This window comes from Lagopus muta, chromosome 12, assembly GCF_023343835.1.
Source record: "Lagopus muta isolate bLagMut1 chromosome 12, bLagMut1 primary, whole genome shotgun sequence".
In the NCBI taxonomy this organism is placed as follows: Eukaryota; Metazoa; Chordata; class Aves; order Galliformes; family Phasianidae; genus Lagopus; species Lagopus muta.
In genome coordinates, this window is record NC_064444.1 from 4,285,829 (window position 1) to 4,303,147 (window position 17,319).

The 17,319-nt window shown below is 43.4% G+C and overlaps 1 protein-coding gene across 1 annotated transcript in view; it reads right to left on the reverse strand.

The window, feature by feature from the left end:
- Positions 1–17,319, reverse strand: part of LOC125699041 (c-Maf inducing protein) — a 123,312-nt gene that overhangs the window by 42,270 nt on the left and 63,723 nt on the right. Inside the window, exons 2-3 of the mRNA XM_048958115.1 lie at positions 15,404–15,529; positions 6,025–6,075 (exon numbers count right to left, since the gene is read on the reverse strand). Of these exons, the coding sequence (XP_048814072.1) occupies positions 6,025–6,075; positions 15,404–15,529 (177 nt within the window). The remainder of the gene's footprint in view (positions 1–6,024; positions 6,076–15,403; positions 15,530–17,319) is intronic.

Genomic DNA, 17,319 nt, shown 5'->3' on the forward strand with positions numbered 1-17,319 from the left:
TAGATGTTGCACTGAGGGACAACTGATGGTTAGTGGGCAAGGTAGGGATGGATTGATGGTTGGGCTAGGTGATCTTACTGGTCTTTTCCAACCTTGATGGTTCTATAAATCTCACATCCCAAAGTGAGAGTGATGTTCGTCAGCTGCTGATAGCACCTCTAGCAAAGCAAGATCTCAGCAATGAGAAGCCACACTTGAGATTTTTTGAGTGACACCTGATAATATACAGCCTGAGACTGGCCAAACCTGCACGGGAAAGTGAGGGAGCCAGCAGGCTTCATGCACTATATAAATGCCTTAAGCCAAAAGCAGTGGGGGAGAGCACCTAGGAGCACATCCCAACCATGACATAAACAAAAGGTGTGCTTATGATAGCACTTCATGCTGCCTTTCCACAGGAAGCACAAAACCACCAGCACACACCTGTAGCCTGCTTTTATCTCTCTAATGCCCTGAGGCTTTCAGAGGCAAAACTGAATTCCACAGCTTGGGTTCCCACCAATTTGTCATTGAATCATACACAGACACAGAAAGGGGGGGGAGAGGGGGAACATTCATCAGCCTAATTGAATAAGAATGATTAATTGTTTCACCTCCCAGTAACAGAAAATGTGAAATTTTGTGCCCTACTAAAATACCTCAGGTTTTTGGCTAAAGCAAGCAAAGTTATGGTCAAGAAAAAGTAGTTGTGTGTGCTGTGCAAGCCACCACAGAGAGGGTGTACAGAGTAGCAGCCACTGCTCCGAAGTGTGCTGATGAATAATACTTTCAGTATGAAGTACAGCACTGAGCTATTGAGTTGTTGCAGTGTATCAAGGCTTCCTCTCTCAGATCGTAAATCAGGTGATTAAATACAAATGACAGATGTGGGCATTTTTAGCTGTAACTGATGTGATTTTTTTCCTGATCTCATAGTTTTGAGGCATGATTTACTGAGATTTAAGGCTATAAATTTCTTTAATGTCATAATTTAAATTCTATATAAGCCCCACTCCTGTATCAGCACTATTTTTAATCATTACCATGGTGACAAAACCGTAAAGGTGCTTCTACACAAGGAAAGCTTCACCACACTTTCAAGAACACTTTCTCTTAATTTTCTGTAGGTTTAAAGCACAGAAAAATACCCCTCTGAACTTTCCCTGTTAGATACAGACACTGATACTCTCACATAGCTGAGTAAATCACCTACTGTATAAAAATATTCTGTGTTAATGGATAGGGAATTCGTAACCTGCACACAGTAAAAAGCAGAGAGGGTATCGTTATTCAGGTCAAGTATGATTTTACACGACAAGCAATCCCTCTGCAATTAATAGGGCCGCTTGTGCATTGAAGTATCTATTTCCTGAAGACACAGATCAAACAATACCTAAGGGAACCAGAGAAATATTAAATCAAAATTAAAGTTTTTGAATGAGGGCCAACAATTCTTGTTTTAGCATTCGATGCAAAATGCTTGCAAATCCCAGATGACAGCATTGTTCCAGTTCCTAATTCATGGGAATCAAAACATGGAGTCTGTGCAGAGAAGTCATTTTAAAACAAAGAGATTGTGCTTGCTGATGACACAATGGGCTGCACCAGCAAAGGCAGCTTGGGAGGAAGTTGCTCCCCTCAGCACTTGAGACCACATGTGGACCTCATGTTCTGCTTTGGGCTTCACAGCTGGGCATGCCCTGAGCAACCTCACACAAGCAAGGAGCACAGCCTGCAATGGGGGGAAAGGGACGTGGGTGATGAGAGGACCAGGTGATGTTCAGTGGTTCCTTCCAGCCTAAACTATTCTGCAGTTGGTGTATTTTCACCGTCCTGCTAACAGATGGGTAAAATCCCTGACAAAGCAGCATGAGAGGAGAACTGAGGACTGGTTAATAGCATCAGTAGGAAACACAAGACATAGGCAAGCCTTTCTTGAAGATCCAGGTCACAGGCACACAAAGCTCCCAGCTTGAGTCATACTTCAGCCCCAGCTCTATGCTCTGTGTCTTGTGTCAGCTCGGGACGTTCCCCCAAGGCCTCCAACTGACGTGTTTCATTGCTGCATCATTCAGCTAACTAGGAATCACCAGCAACCCACATCTCACAGCACAGGTGGTGTTCAGAGTTTACTATCCAGAATGCTAAAAAGAACCTTCAGGTGCATTTCCAACAAATGTAAATCTGGAGTTGTGCTGCCTACCAGAAGACCAGACCCAACATGAGAAGACCTGGAGATTGTCATTTTGAACTCAAACGCAGTGTGGAACTAAAATAGTAAGGTGGGTCTTTCCATGATCAGTACTTGAAGCACCCTGTAGTAGGACTCAATGGATTCTTCAGGGGACAGCACCTCTGTGTGCTACACATTATGCAAGTGCGTAGAAACAGACCTTACCCCAAAGACAGCAAAATACAAATGGCCAACAAATTAGATGGATACTGTCTGGGAAAATGCCAGGGTACATACTTGGGTATCTTTGTGCGTCACAAAATTGCAACAGCACCAACCAAAGCCAAGCTTGGCCATAGTCATCCCCTACAGCAATGGCTGGTTGCCACCATACCTAAGCCTAGATCCAGAACGGTCAGTGAACCGCGTGTGTTACTCCCTGTTGTATATCCACAGAAAATGCTGTTATCTTTATTGATACACTGTTATGACTAATCAGCTTCCAAGTACCAGAGATTACTTATCACGGTTTCAAACCAACCTCCCTGGTTGAAAGGAACACTTCTGACACAACAGATTAATGATTTTTTTTTATGTTTGAGGATCTGGACAGTTGCTAACCTATTCTGTTTATTCTCTGGAGGACAAAGACAGTTTGGCTCAGCTATGACCCGAAGGGAATCGGTACTTCTAAAAATAGGCTGAGGTGGCCAAAAAGGCTCTAGGAGTTGTTGATAGTCAGATTAAAAAAGGAATTATGCATCGCTCTTAGTGGGAGGGTTTGAAATGAAAAACCCAAAGAGAAAATGAGCCGATGAGAAGCAGACTGCCCTGACATCAAGATTCTCTTCAAGGAGCGCAGCGTTCAAAGAGAGTCACACCTAAAAAGCTGTGTAAGCATCCTGACAGCTAGTTAGCTGGATGACACATAAAACCTCTTGGAACTGGATCTAAAACATGGATAATTACGTGTTTGGTTTTCTTTTAGTTCTGTTTATCTGAAGCATCTCTTTTATTATTCCCTAAGCTGCAGAAAGAAATTGTTCTTCATTTTTATGTCAATGTTTGGTTCAGGAACAAAAATGATTTCCAGGGTGCAAGCTGGCAAACTGAATTCCCACAGCATCCCACAATCCTTAAAACTGCCACAAGAAAGCTCTCACTGACTTTGGCACCTTCTTACGAGACCAAGGGATACCCAGAAAATGTCTGAACATAAGAAGCTTCCCCGAATGTGTAACAATACAGCTATTGACTGGACCCAGCCATTTTCCTGGTAGCTCAATGTGCAAACCACAACCAACTCCAAAGGCTTGACACATAGGAAAAGGAGGCGGAAAGACATTGACAGAACGCCAGTCTGCTCCCACAGCTGTAACACAAGTATTCCTGTTGTGAGATCAGAGGGGTATGCTGGAGGCTAGTCCTCACTGCTGGGAACTCTGCATATGGGTTTGCCAGCTATGAAATGGGTTCCTCCAGCCTTGTTTACACGGGGCACAGGGAGCGATGCTGGGCTCAGCCAGACCCACTAGATTCTTTCACCCCAGGAATACAAACAACAGCAAGCTCATCTCTGCTGAGTATTTGTTTTCCTCCAAGTAACTACGCTACAGTTATCTGCACCATTTTGCATCTGTGTTCTACATCCCCACAGAAATGCTCTGACCTATTATTTGCAAGACCACTGGACAAATATATCATTCATCAGCACAACCGCCCAATTATAATACAGCTGCGGCGATCTCTGTGCCAGCTGGTGCTTTGTGTAAATAGACTCATTCCAGCAGAATAGGCTTCGTAGCTTTGTGCGGGTTCCCTCACTACCTGCTTAATCATCAAAACATGCAAATTTCATGGGCACCTGGCTCTTACAGCCATAGGCTAAAGCAGCAAGCTTCTCAAGGGCAGCTCATGCAACTGCGCTGCTCCGGTCTCTCCCTAGGCACAACATTTGTCGTGCCTCTTAGTTCTGCAGTGGTTTTACTTACAGCTGCCCAGTGTCCTCCAAAGTACAGAGGAGAAAGTTGTCAGGTGTTCCTTCTCGCTGCTAAGCTACAAAACCCATCAAAACTACCTCCATGTTAGCAAAGAGGAATTTGTTAGTGTAAAGTACCTGAGCAGTGACTAAACCCTGTCCTTGTTCTTATGGGAAAAAGCTACTTGCTATTCTTGGTAAAGGGAAGGTCTTTCAAATCAAGATAATGTTTCACTTGTTTTTCAAAAGTGAACTTACTGGGGGTGGGGAGGGAAGCAAGGAAGCAAAAATAAAATCTACTTTGCAACAAGTCAAATCACTCAGAGTTTCCCAAAATTAGAGGCTTGGTCAGAAGCATTGGAAAGTTTAAGAAATACTCTTTTAAAAACAACTCCCACAGAGCAACGCTCCCTCTCCACAACCAAGAGGCATATGAGCAAACCAGGTCACTGCCCAGACGTTTTCTTCATCATTACATTGATGGGAACTGGGGGGTGGGCAGGGGGTGAGCAGGCTGCATCTTTACACTCCTCACGTTTTTCAGAGCTGCACTTCCAAGCCTGATTTTTGCTTTGTTATAGGAGGGAAGCATGTGCTGGCATCACACCAGTGCCTTGTATGTCCTGCTTGGTGACCATGTAGAATAAGAAATTCTGCCTTTTTTTGATCATCTCTGCCTGTCAAAAGAGAAGGGAATTAAGGGAGATACTTTCTGCACGCTTTAAGCTTCATTGCCTCTTTGTTATCTTCAGGAGTTGCAAAGAAAGCAAGACCAGAACAGCACTGTGTTAATGATGCTGTCAAGTAGCCAAATTACAGTGCCACACTGCAGCCCAGCCTTCTGCTATCAGTACCACTGTCCCGTGCTCATTTCAACAACTGGGGAAACAGGTTGCAGAATTTGCCAGTGGTCTGGAAAAGAAGTTGTCGACACCTGGCTCCTGCTGATAAGAACCTGGACCCGCTCAGAACACAATTCTGACAGACACTGATGGCTATGCAAAGCACACAAACACTGCACTTTTGTCACCCAAGTATTTTCCAACAGCAGGAGTATCAGAAACACCCACAGCAAAATCAATTTGGTGGGAGGGACTTCCTTCTATTTTCACATGTGGTTGCTGTCAGCAGGCTGAACTTTTGATAAACTGTGCAGCTAACCTGGCTGACTTCACTGAAACCCTGAAAGGAGAAGCCTGAGCTACAGAGCTGCTCTTTGGCATTGCACCACAGGATGGTGGACAGCCGTGCTCAGCATCTGGCCACAGCTGATTTACAGCTGCATCTCACATCCATACAGATTCCATCCAAAGGTCAGCAGCTTCAGCTTGTGATGAGGAATGTTCTGCTTCGAGACACAACGCTGTCACTGTGACCCACTGCCCCTGCTCAGAGCAAGCAGCTCATTGTTCTGGTAGAGCGCAAGAAAGGGCTGAGACCTCTGCAATGGAAACTGCCTTGAGAACTAAATAATTCCAAAGTGTGGACACAGACTTCTGCATAACAGGCTGATGTTACTTACAACAAGTAACTCTAAGAGATGCTCTTTCTCCAAAATTTCTCAAAACAAGCAAACAAAAACAAAAAAAATATATAAACCCAAGTATACCAAGAGCCTTGACCATATGCCAGGGCTGCAGTCATTCCATAATGTGTTACAATTCACAGTGCAAATCCAAAACCATTCTGCTTCTATATGAATTTACTCACTATCTTGATAACATCAAGCTGTGTAACAAACAGATGTGTCCACTTCATCCAAAAAACTCACAGACGTTCTGATTTAGGGTTTGTGGATGAAAAGAGACACTCATAGCTCTTGCAACCAAGGAAAGAGCACTGTTAAAACGTATTCTTAAAGATACACAAGGAAACTGTAAAGTGCAGAACTTACCTTCCACTGCAAAGAATGGAACCACTGATCCCTCAGGTAACTGTTTGCAGCCTGCAATAAAAAAAGTTACAAATAGAATCATTAGTTTCTATCAGTGTTTCAGATCACTGAGCCAAAGCTAAGCAAGTCACCCATGTGTGGCCTAAAAGCAGCAAGGTTGCACTCGCCGTGTTATTCTGAACTCTATGACCTTGGCCAACTCCAACCCCAGCCTAATTGGAGTGAGGGAAACTCTGCTCAGAGCTCCAGTTTTACATTATAACCAATTTATTTTCATAGAAAGCAATGACATGAAGACCTTGCTGCAAATATAAAACACTGAACCAAAACCGTATGAAACATTAACCTCCTTGAAATGGTGTCCAGACCAAAGACTGTGAAAAAAACCTCAGTGATTTCAATCAGGTTTTGATCAGCTCTTTAATATCTGCAGGACATTTGCTATCTCCATTAATCACTGCGAACAGAGGAAAAAGACAGGCTGACATTTTACTGGGGACGTACTGTTTTTTTCCATTCACAGCCTCCCTCCTTGCGCTGCTCCCCAGCTGGCCACAACGTGCTTCCATCACACCTCAGCTCTTTCAGTGATATTAGAACAGAGGGAAAAGCACAGCACAGGCAGACATGCACACACACGCATGGGCTGCTCGCAGCAACTGCACAAATGTTGCAATAACTGCTCCCAGGGATCACCCGTTTTAAGCAGAGCTGCCAGAAATTCCCAGTGTTCATAGCCAACGAAGGAACAGTTCAGCACTCCCAAAGGTCAAAAGGCTCGGTATCAAAAAATATAAAAGCATCCACAGTGACGTAAATACGCATGCCTTAACAAGGTGACATAAGTTTGAAATATTTGAGTGGGTAGAGATGCCCTTTGGCTTTTCCAGCTCTATCTTGTCCCTGCCAGTGGGCAAGTTTTACTTGCAAATCAAAATGCTTTACACAATCAGTGAGAAAGAACAGCCCGTCTGTCTGTATTAAAAGGGTATGGTTTCTCTGCTAGAGAAAAACCACATGCTTCCAGCAATTTAAAGCATCCTTCAACAATTTTACTCTCCAACACCTTTTTAGATAAGTATTCGCTGCAGAATGGATTTCACTTCCTGACAAAGTTCACTGATAACGTCAAGAATACTAGAAGGAAAAACGCTGCGTGGTTACCAAACCTGTGTTTAATCCCAAGGTCAGATACTGATCTCACAGTGACACAAATTTGGACCCATTTCTCAGGACTAAATGCAGTAATGCTCTTTTTACGTCTGTATTACACATTATTTATTTTTATACATAGATGACAATGGATTGCTCCCCAGTAGATCTCTAGGCACTACAGCAGAATTAATCTATCACGGTCTGGGCTGATCACAGCATTTATCAAACACAGAATTTCCACCTCGTGCAGAATGTCGACAATTCAGAACACAAATTTGCTACCACTCGTATATATTCAAGACAGATCTTTTCCCTAAATATGTTACAGGATTGAACTTCATTTAATGCAGCTCTTACTCCATTTTAATATAACAAAAAGGTCCAAAATAATTTGACGCAATAGGACATGAAGATCATTTTTGGACACAATTACAAAGGCACAAAGTAAATACGCTCAGGCACTTTCTTTCTCCAACACACGCTCTCATTCCCTCTCTCAAAAAATGTCCTTCTTGAACGGGAATAAAAACTCCAGCTGTGTTTTCTGGACAAACATCCCTGTCAAAGTGAGTGCTCATGACGATGCTAGTTCGAGTTTCGTGTATCATTACCCATGGGAAAAACCTGTCAGCCTGCAGGGAGAAGAGGAGGAACAGAAGTGGCCACAGCTCAAGTACAGACTGTCAGCTGGAACCATCGTCACTGCCAGTAAGACTCTCAAGAACTGCAACAGCTGGTATTTGTAGTGCTCTGTCCGGAACTACAAGTCCATTAACAACTTTGTCAGGGTATATATACGTATTTTTAAGCACAGTAACCCAAGTGAGGCCAGAAGCCCACACGCCATTGGGCAAGTGACTTCCAGTGACTTCCTCCTGCCACCAGACTAAGCCACTCTCCTCTAGGAAGTCAGAAATGTTCTGTTCTGAAAGAAATTCTTGTCTTTTTGGCCCGTGCAAAGCTAAGAAACAACTTCCCCCAAAGTGCTTCTTGGACCCCACTCCTACACCAACCCTCGTATTCCAGCAGTACTTCTCTTAATCAGGCAGAATGCCACCCTGCCTCAATCCCTGCTCTGACCATTACATGCCTTGAGCCAACAGTCACTTGAGCCTAAAGAAAGAGCAAATGCTAGAGCCCTGTAATGGGAACTGCTGAGAACTGGTAGTCACCCTCCTTTTTTGGGGATGTCATTATCTGCAGATTGTAAGAATGCCATAAATAAATAGAATTTGTAATATGTACAGATAGATTCTGCAACCAACTGGAGCCTTAAATTGGATGACAGAAACTGTTACAGAGAACAACAGCATCAGTCAGAGACATCGGTGGAATGCAAATACAGAGCAAACAAAGGAAACACAATGTGAAAGACCACAAAACAAACTGGAAAAGAGTTGAAACTTGAAAGCAGTGGCCTTCAAATAGCATTTAAAAAGGAAAATTAGGAAAGCAACAATGCATCATCTACAGGTAGACTACACGCTGGCTATTGGAAAGTGATAGTTTGCAAGGAAGTTTGCATCTGGATACATGTTACAACACAAACAGCTCTCAAACTAGAACCTGCCAGAGTTCATCTTTTCAAGATCACTTCCAAGGAAAACAAAGAAGACAAAGCAAACACAAAAAACCAAACCTTTAAGGAATTCCCTCTTCTATTAGCGATCAGGAGTCAACAGTAAGAGGAACCTAGAACACCAGTGGTTCCTTCAGCAGCTCTTTCAACAGTGTTCAGCACAGATAGGCAGAGCTCCTTTAACCTCAGCAGCATTATCAGGATGGAGCAGCCTGGCAGCAGCTCCCCCCATGGGCACTAATCCTGCTGCACAGCTTTCCGCCTGGCCAGCCACAAAACCACAGCTGGCTGCAGGGAGTACCTGACCTCAGCAGGGCTCAGCCAACAACACGAACCAGCACAGCATCCCACATCCCTCCCTCTTCTCCAGGTTTGCACCAACAAAGGGAGCATTCAGAAATATTTCTTTTTTACTGGAAGAATCTTGGGTGCTCACTGGCCACCAGGGCACACACCACACTCACCCAGGGGTCCAGGTTACTGTACTTTTCTGAGGTTGAAGACAGTGAGCTCCAAACCATACAGTGTACTTCATTCCTATCTATCTACATAAAATGACACTTTGGATACCATGTGTGTTGTAGAGCCCAGTTCTGCTCCAAATTTTGATCCCAAATTCAACGGCTTTAGCAGGCTGGTGGGTGCCCCATAGTTTGGAGCTGTCTGCATAGTTAAGGCCCTCCACTGTTCTCTCATAGGGAAGAACTTTAGAAAACAGGAAAATTAGGCAGTAAAATCTATAGAACATGCAAGAAGATTGAAACTACACGTAGCTCCTTTGTCTACCTGTGATCCCAATGAGCAGGAAGAACAGCTGCTTGAAGAAAGCCTGCTGTAAGCAGTACTTCTGTATGGTGGGGTTTCTTGTTTTTTGTTTTCAAAGATGAGTTCATCCTGGAACTGAGTCCTGAAGGGTTTTATGTTCCAATCGTTGAGGTGCAAACGCTCAGATAGAGAGGAAAATCCACTGGGGACCAGCTGCAGTGCCAGCATCATTCACAGCATTCATTTCAACAGTTTAGAAAAGATTGCTCACAGAAGGAAAGCTGCACAGGAGATTAAATACCTGCATATACTGAGCTTTGGTAACATAAACAAACATGCGCCTCTGTTCAAAAGGGAAAGTATTTTTTTTCCGCACCCAAAGCACCTCACTTCTTAGCCAGTGAGTAAGAATGCACTTTGTCATTAAAAAGCATTGAACTTCTAGAAAGTAGAGGTTTTTTTCCTAAGAAATCCAACTCTTTTTGCATGCCAGTACTAAAGTCCCTGCAGCAACTTCCACCCAAGTAAAAGCAGACAAAGCAGGAACTTGTGCACTGCTGAGAAACAGAGCATCTGAACCTGTGCAAGAAAGCAAGCACTTGAAGAACGACGATGAAGACCTACAGCCAATATAGATATTCACAGCTCTGCTGAGATAACGTGCCTGCAGCAGCCAGCAACAGCAGAAAACATCCCATCCATCATACTACATGTGCCATGCCACCAAGCCTCTCTAACAGTAAGTCAGTACAACGGCATCATTCATTACAGGCATGTGTGTTACTCAGAATGCAAGAACAGGCTTGTCCACATAGCAGAAAGTTCCCATGTTTCTCCTTACAACAGCACTCTTCACACACAGTCTATGGGATTCTGCCATCTGAAGAGATGTGGCAGTAAGTAGGGTTTGAGGATCCAGATTCTGTTTTTCATTCTCCCTGGGTTTACTCTGTATTTGTGTTTCTCCCCCTCGCTTGCTCTCTGGTCAGCAGGATGTCCTGCCTTTATGGTTTTATGTCATCACAGGATGAGTTTTTGTCATGCTTTCCTCATCACATCTAAACAGAGACAGGGGCCTCCAAGGAGACTGAAACATAACATTATCAAAAATTCCAATGAAAATATTTACCATGGGGACTCTCTGGCTAACACAGGGCTGAGCTGAGCATGCAGCTGCTGTGCTCATCGGGGTTTCCTGCCCTGCCTGCCCTTCCTTCTGACCACCCCAAGACATGAATACACCACGAGCAGAGGGATGGAGGCAGCAGCTCCATGGCATTCACAACCCATCCAAAAAGAGATGACACTATGGGAGAGCACCATCACAGCCAAAATACCAAAGCCTCTTTTCTGAGACTCTTCCTACATTTGCTGCTAAACAGCTTGTAAAATTATAAGCTTCTCCCCCTCTCAGTCACTTTCAATAGGTTGCTGCAGCTATTTCACTATCAATAGCAGCATCACTTTCATTAGCATTCATGCAGCACCACAAAGCACATCGTGCCTTACAAACAGAAAGCAAGAAAACAGACGAAGAGGACAGTCTATTACTGATACTGAAGAGCTCACAGTTATTTAGCTCTTATTTCCTATCCTAAAAAGCTTGTGTGCGACAAGCCAGCTCCAGCCCTGTCACACCTGCTATCTTCTTTGCAGAAAAGCAAAGAAAAAGCCCACGAGAGCTGACAGCTTCATGTTGGGAGAACCAGGGACCAAAACCAGCTGGCCAGAGGAAGGAGAGCATGACACACTGGTGAAGAAGTTGTCTCTGACCATCCCCGCTTGTCCCTGCAGTCCCAGCACACACAATGGATGGGCCAAGCTCCCCAGTGCTGTTGCCAACCCATGGCATACATGGATGCTCAGGCAAACCCAAGCAGAAAGCACACCCACCATGCTGACATTCCAACACCAGCCCAGCCCAGATGAAGCCATGTGCTGCCTGAGAACCAAATCCTCCCCTGAAACCCAGGTAGATGTGTCCCATTATCACGATCTGATTTCCCAAGAGCTGCATCACCTCCGGCACTACTTGTCAGATCTCACGTGTTCAGGTGGGTTGGGATGGGTCAGTACTGCTTGGGGAGGACATTGGGATGATGTAAGGAAAGGTAATGGCACTCTTCCTTCTCTGACTCATTGCTGTGCAGTAATAAGCCAGAAATAGGCCTTGGTGATAGCAGATAGAGGAATGAGAGCTCCAACACGGACTCGAGTCTCTCTGGTGGCATTTCTCATGCCTACCGCAGACACACACAGAGGATGTCCCAATGCCACACACTGACAGCCTCCCACGAGAACTGCTGGGAATGAATATCCATTCTGAGGGAATTTCCAGCTACCTGAAGTTTGCTTCTGCTTCAAAACAGTGAAACAGAAGATAAAATTCTAGACTTCTCCTTAATCTGGTAAACCTGTGATTCGTAACTATTGATGTGCTTCATTTCATGTCGAATTATCTCAGTAGTATCCTGTGGTATTAACGAGTTCATGAAACATAGCACGAACAAAGACATAACACAGAACTAAAATTAATCAGCGACATGAAATAAATCACGGAGTAGAAGTCAAAAGAATTCATTTAAACATTTTCTTACACATAAATCTTATTTAGATCAAGTCTTTGAGGGGAAACAAAAACAAAAGCAGCAAACAGATTTCACAAGTGCACTTCAGAAGAAACCTTGGGAACACACTTTGGACCTGTCTGACTTGTTCCACCATCAGACACTTCCTGACAGCAGTGCCTGACGTTACATCAGAGTGCTGCTGCTCAGACTAGCAGGGCTGAATGATTTTATAAAAGATCTGAAGTCCCAATTTCCCATAAATATATCGAAGCGTCTCGGAAATCTGAAAATAACTGGAGCATGCAAGAGCTAATTTCTCAGCATCTCAATTTCTCAGCGCCTCACTGAACAGTTCTTTTGGATACTCAGGAGTGTCACATATACCAGAGTACGTCTGCTGAACGTAACTACTAGAGAAATCCACTCCTGTATTTTGATTTCTTAAGTACACTGTATCATTTTCAGTAATGTTTTAGATTTGTGAATACACATTACAGCCGTATATGAGAAATCTATTTTGACATTCCCTCTGATCTGGTCATGTTTGATGAACCCAGACACTGCTGGGGATTAAATAATACTAAAAACATTTTCAAAGCTTGTGTTTTCAGTTCTGTTGAAATTCCCACAGAGTCATACTGTAACTGATCCATTCTGCACGGACAGTCCACAAAAAACCTAACTGAAGAAGAGCTGACTGCATTTCTGTATCAGTTCCTAGGAGGTTACATAAAGGCATCAATCTATTTGAAGAAAGTAAATTCATTCTTAAAAGAACATAATTATTTGTGGAGTTTGTTTATTTTAAAGAAATACACGGCAGGCCACTCCAGATCCAATTCTGTATGCCCTAACACACTGCCTTTAAACTCAGCAGGGAGCTGTGGGTTCACATTTTATCCTCTTTCCTATTAAGCAGGCCAGTAAAGGCAGCCACCATAAGCTATGCAATAAAGACAGAATTTTGAAAGGCAAATTTAACCATTCCAGCTATTGAAATGGATACAAACACAAATGCCAGCATTAGTAAGCAAATTTATAGAAGAATCAGAATTATCTCACAAAAAAATCAAAATTGTCCACCTTGACAATTGAGTTTCTCTCTAATTTATTCAATTGATGAATTAAGCAAGGAAGATTTTATCAATAATGAGGACCCTAATCTAGCTGCTGGGAAACCATGGTTTGTTTGCCTGCCTTCCCCACTGTCACACACTATAGAGGCTTTTCCTACCACACAATCAGAACTTAGGTGGACTTGCAGCAGCCTGCCTGAAATTCAGGCTCCATACACTCCCTGGAAACGCCTCAGATCAGCAATTCATTCTGAGCCACAGCAATGTTTGCTGGGCATCAAGCAGAGGCACGTGTGCGTGCACTGTATGCAACGGGACACGCGTCTGTGCAAATGCTACCCTGGCAGCAGGAGAGCCTACAGGATTAGACATCCTTAGGTCATCCCGAACGCACTAGAGCTGCACTAGGGGAAGGTCTGTATCCCACATTTGCAGGACTGTAGAACCCCAGGATTATAGTGGGGCTGTAAGAAAGAAGGAGACTGATTCTTTAGCAGGATCTGTTCTGACAGGACAAGGAAAATGGCTTCCAACTAAAAGTGGGGAGATTTAGATGGGACAAAAGGAAAAAGTTTCTTACAATAAGAGCGATGAGGCACTGGCACAGGTTGCCCAGAGAGGTAATGGGTGCCCCATCCCTGGAGGCATTCAAAGTCATCCTGGATGGGGCTCTGAGCAATCTGATCGAGATGCAGATGTCCCTGCTCACTGCAGGACAGTCGGACTAGATGGCCTTTAAAGGTCCCTTCCAACTCAAACGATTCTATGATTACACCAGTAAGGTAAAGCAAAAGGAGCTCCAGAAACATCCTCCACAAAGGAGGTGGCCATGGATGTTTCAACATACACATGTAACCATTTCTGAGTGACCATGTTTGCCATGTTGAAAGTCATCACAACCTGATGATATCTTTATGACACTCCAAAACAATCCCAATCCCCCCTGGAGGGCTGAGGTCAAGCTCTGTGCTCCCTTGAGCTACTGGGAAACAGCTCTGTGTATGAATGGGCCCACCAGCCATCCAAAACAAAGGCAGAGGAGAGCTGGAGTCATCTTAGCACTACATGTCTTTCTTGTATTGATTTCCCACAGTTTAAATTAATCTTTCTACACCATTTTTGCAGAAATCACTCCACAGTCTGTTTACCATCCTAGCCACATGAAGTGCATATACACAATTGTGACTGTATATTCATCTAAAAAAACAAAGGGAAACAGAACAATTTGTCTTTGTGACAGTGCTGAGAATACTCTCTGAGCTAAGCTGGAGTCACTTCAGTCTTTTTCAAGTTATGGCTGTTTATAATTTTGCGGGGATCAATCAGCTGGGTGTTCAGTCACTTTTCTTAATCTGAAGTAATTCCAAAGGTCAGAGCTGTGGAATGCTCTCCTATCACTAGAACATGGAGTGACCTAAGGAGCCCTGTATAGCCTCACCAGTGGATGAAGAAACCTGGAATAACAAAAATGCAGTGTCCCATGCAAATCATAGAATCACCAAGCAGACAAAGTTGGAAGGGACCCATAAGGATCATTGAGTGCAGCTCCTGGCTCCACATAGAACAAACCAAAACTCAAGCTATATATCTGAGAACAGTGTCCAGAAACTTTTTGAACCCCAGCAGGTCGGTGCTATGCCCACCTGCCCTGGGAAGGCTGCTCCAGTGCTTGAGCACTCCCTGGTGAAGAACCTTTTCCCGATATTCAACCTGACCCTCTCCTGAGCAGTTCCACACTGTTTGCTTGGGCTCAATCACTGTCATCAGAGAGCAGAGATCAGCACCCGCCTCTCTGCTCCCTGTCATGAGGAAGCTGCAGGCTGCAATACACAGCCTCATCTGAAATCTTTCAGTGAAGATCAAATATCTTTAAAAAAGGATACGTGGTGTCTGTTCCACTGCCAGATATAGGTTTCCTATACAAGCTGATCTTCCTTGAGTTTTGATTGTTCCAGGTTCAAATTAGTGTTCCTTTTCATAAAGCACTACTTTGATGTGTATGATGAACAAGAAGATTAAATCGTGCCCCACAGATCTCACTCTGACTGTCAACCAACGTGGACCATTCCAGAGCGATCACTGAGCTGATTTGTGGCAGAAAGATAACTTCACAGCACAGAGTTCTCTGCCTTTCCTGAGCCCAGGTAATTAGGACTAGATTTCACAAACAGCAAATAAAAAATCAAGGAGATTCATAGTTAAAGAAAGAGAATTTACTTCTGTGTTTACTGTACCTGAAGTAAGACAGTACCCCCCGGGATCGTGAGCTGTAAACAGTACTTAGGGGCATTCTCCCAGGACAGCAGTTGAACATCTTCAATAGCACTGTAGGAAATGGAGTTTTCCATGTACCCAGTTGGCTGCAAGGAAACAAAGGAGAGGGGAAAAAAAAGTTTTACTTTATCATCAGAAGATCCACAATTTCAAAGTATGAACAGTACCATCAAAGTTATTTTTGATGATGAAAATAGCTGCAATACATTGTAAAACTGTGAAATAAAATACCTACACTGGCCATTCAGCAGAGAGATCAGCCTAATCAACTTCATCCAACTTGTTCAAGTAAGATTACCCACAAAAATAAATAAACAAACAAAAACCAAACAGACCAGATTCAGAAGCATGGAATACTAAAACGTCTAACTAAATTTCACTTGGGTCTCAAACCACCAACTTGAGCTGTGAAGGTGTCTGACCACACTCATGCACTCAAGGTAAGAAGCATCTTAATCACATAGATGGAGGTATTTTGTGTTTAGGTGGTTTTATTCCAAACATCCTCGTTCTCCCTGGCTGTCCTCATCTCATAAAAACACAATCAAAAGCAGAGCACCCAACCCACTCATCTTTGCTCATATGCAAGTACCAGTTCCAAACTGCAGATACTGCTGACGCCCAATTTCAAGCAAAAGTCACAATTAAAGCATACATAACCACACACTGCAGTCACATGTACAACATACATTGATAGCAGCAAGGAAATAAGGAAACTCCTTATTAGCATCCTGATAGCTCTTCAGCATTGCAGAAGTACAATTATATCTGAAATAGAGATAAGCTGAAATAATGTATATACACAAGCTCACATAAAGTTATATCCCACACATGAGTAAATACACAGAGCTATAGGTGTGTACGTGCTGGGTACACATACACACACTGCACTTTGTGTTGTTTTAACAGATGCCCTCAAAGACAACATCCATTTCACTGCACTACACTGTAAGCAAACTGATCAATACTGCTATGGCAGAGTTAACTGTTCTTCTGCAGGAATGCTGATTAATCCCCCCACGTGGATAAGCCCTTGTGATGGCCACATCTTGCAAGTGAATGGAGCTGATTATGCTTATGAATTATGTTCTTATTGCTGGCTTACATCTAACTGAAACTTCATAAACTTACTCCCACTGTGCCCAATATACAGATTCTTTTTAATTGATGGTCTCAAAATAAGAAACCAAAAGAAAAAACACATCATGTTTGGGGGCAAATGGGACCAACTCTGAGCATCACAACACGAGATTCTGGGGGCGAGTGTGAAATTAGCAAGCTGCATTTGGAAGGTCCCTACATTTTGTTGGCATGGCTTTCTTCTGTAAGTTATGTGGGTGGTACAGCTGGAAATGACTTTTAAGTTCTTTTCACACATGGTCATGAGGCCACGAACTACACTGTTCAAAACATACCTGGTGACCCCACCACAGAACTTTGCTGCAACAAAGTCAGTCAGCAAGCCTACGAACTGAACTTCAATATCATTTTAAACAACGCTTGCTACAGGAGGGCTCATTTTGCTTTAGCCCTCACTGAAAACAATTTTCACTGTCTCTTTAACAAAAACCTTGTTATGCAGGAAGTATGATAAACTTCTGCTTATTCGTTACCGCAATATTGTTCTACACTAGTAACTGGAATCCCAGTGGCTTAATGCTGATACTGTACGTCACGCGTTGCCTACTGGAGAGTAATTATCTTGTTCTCACAGGAAGCCAAAGGCCCAAGATCCTTTGGCAATCAGCATTACAACACTCAGGGAAAAATATGAAAACAGCCAGCTGAAAATCTAGTATACTCAGGAGGCAAAGATATCAAAAACATGCCCTGAAAGACTGGAGAAAGGAGAAATCCCAGATCGAATGATGCAAAC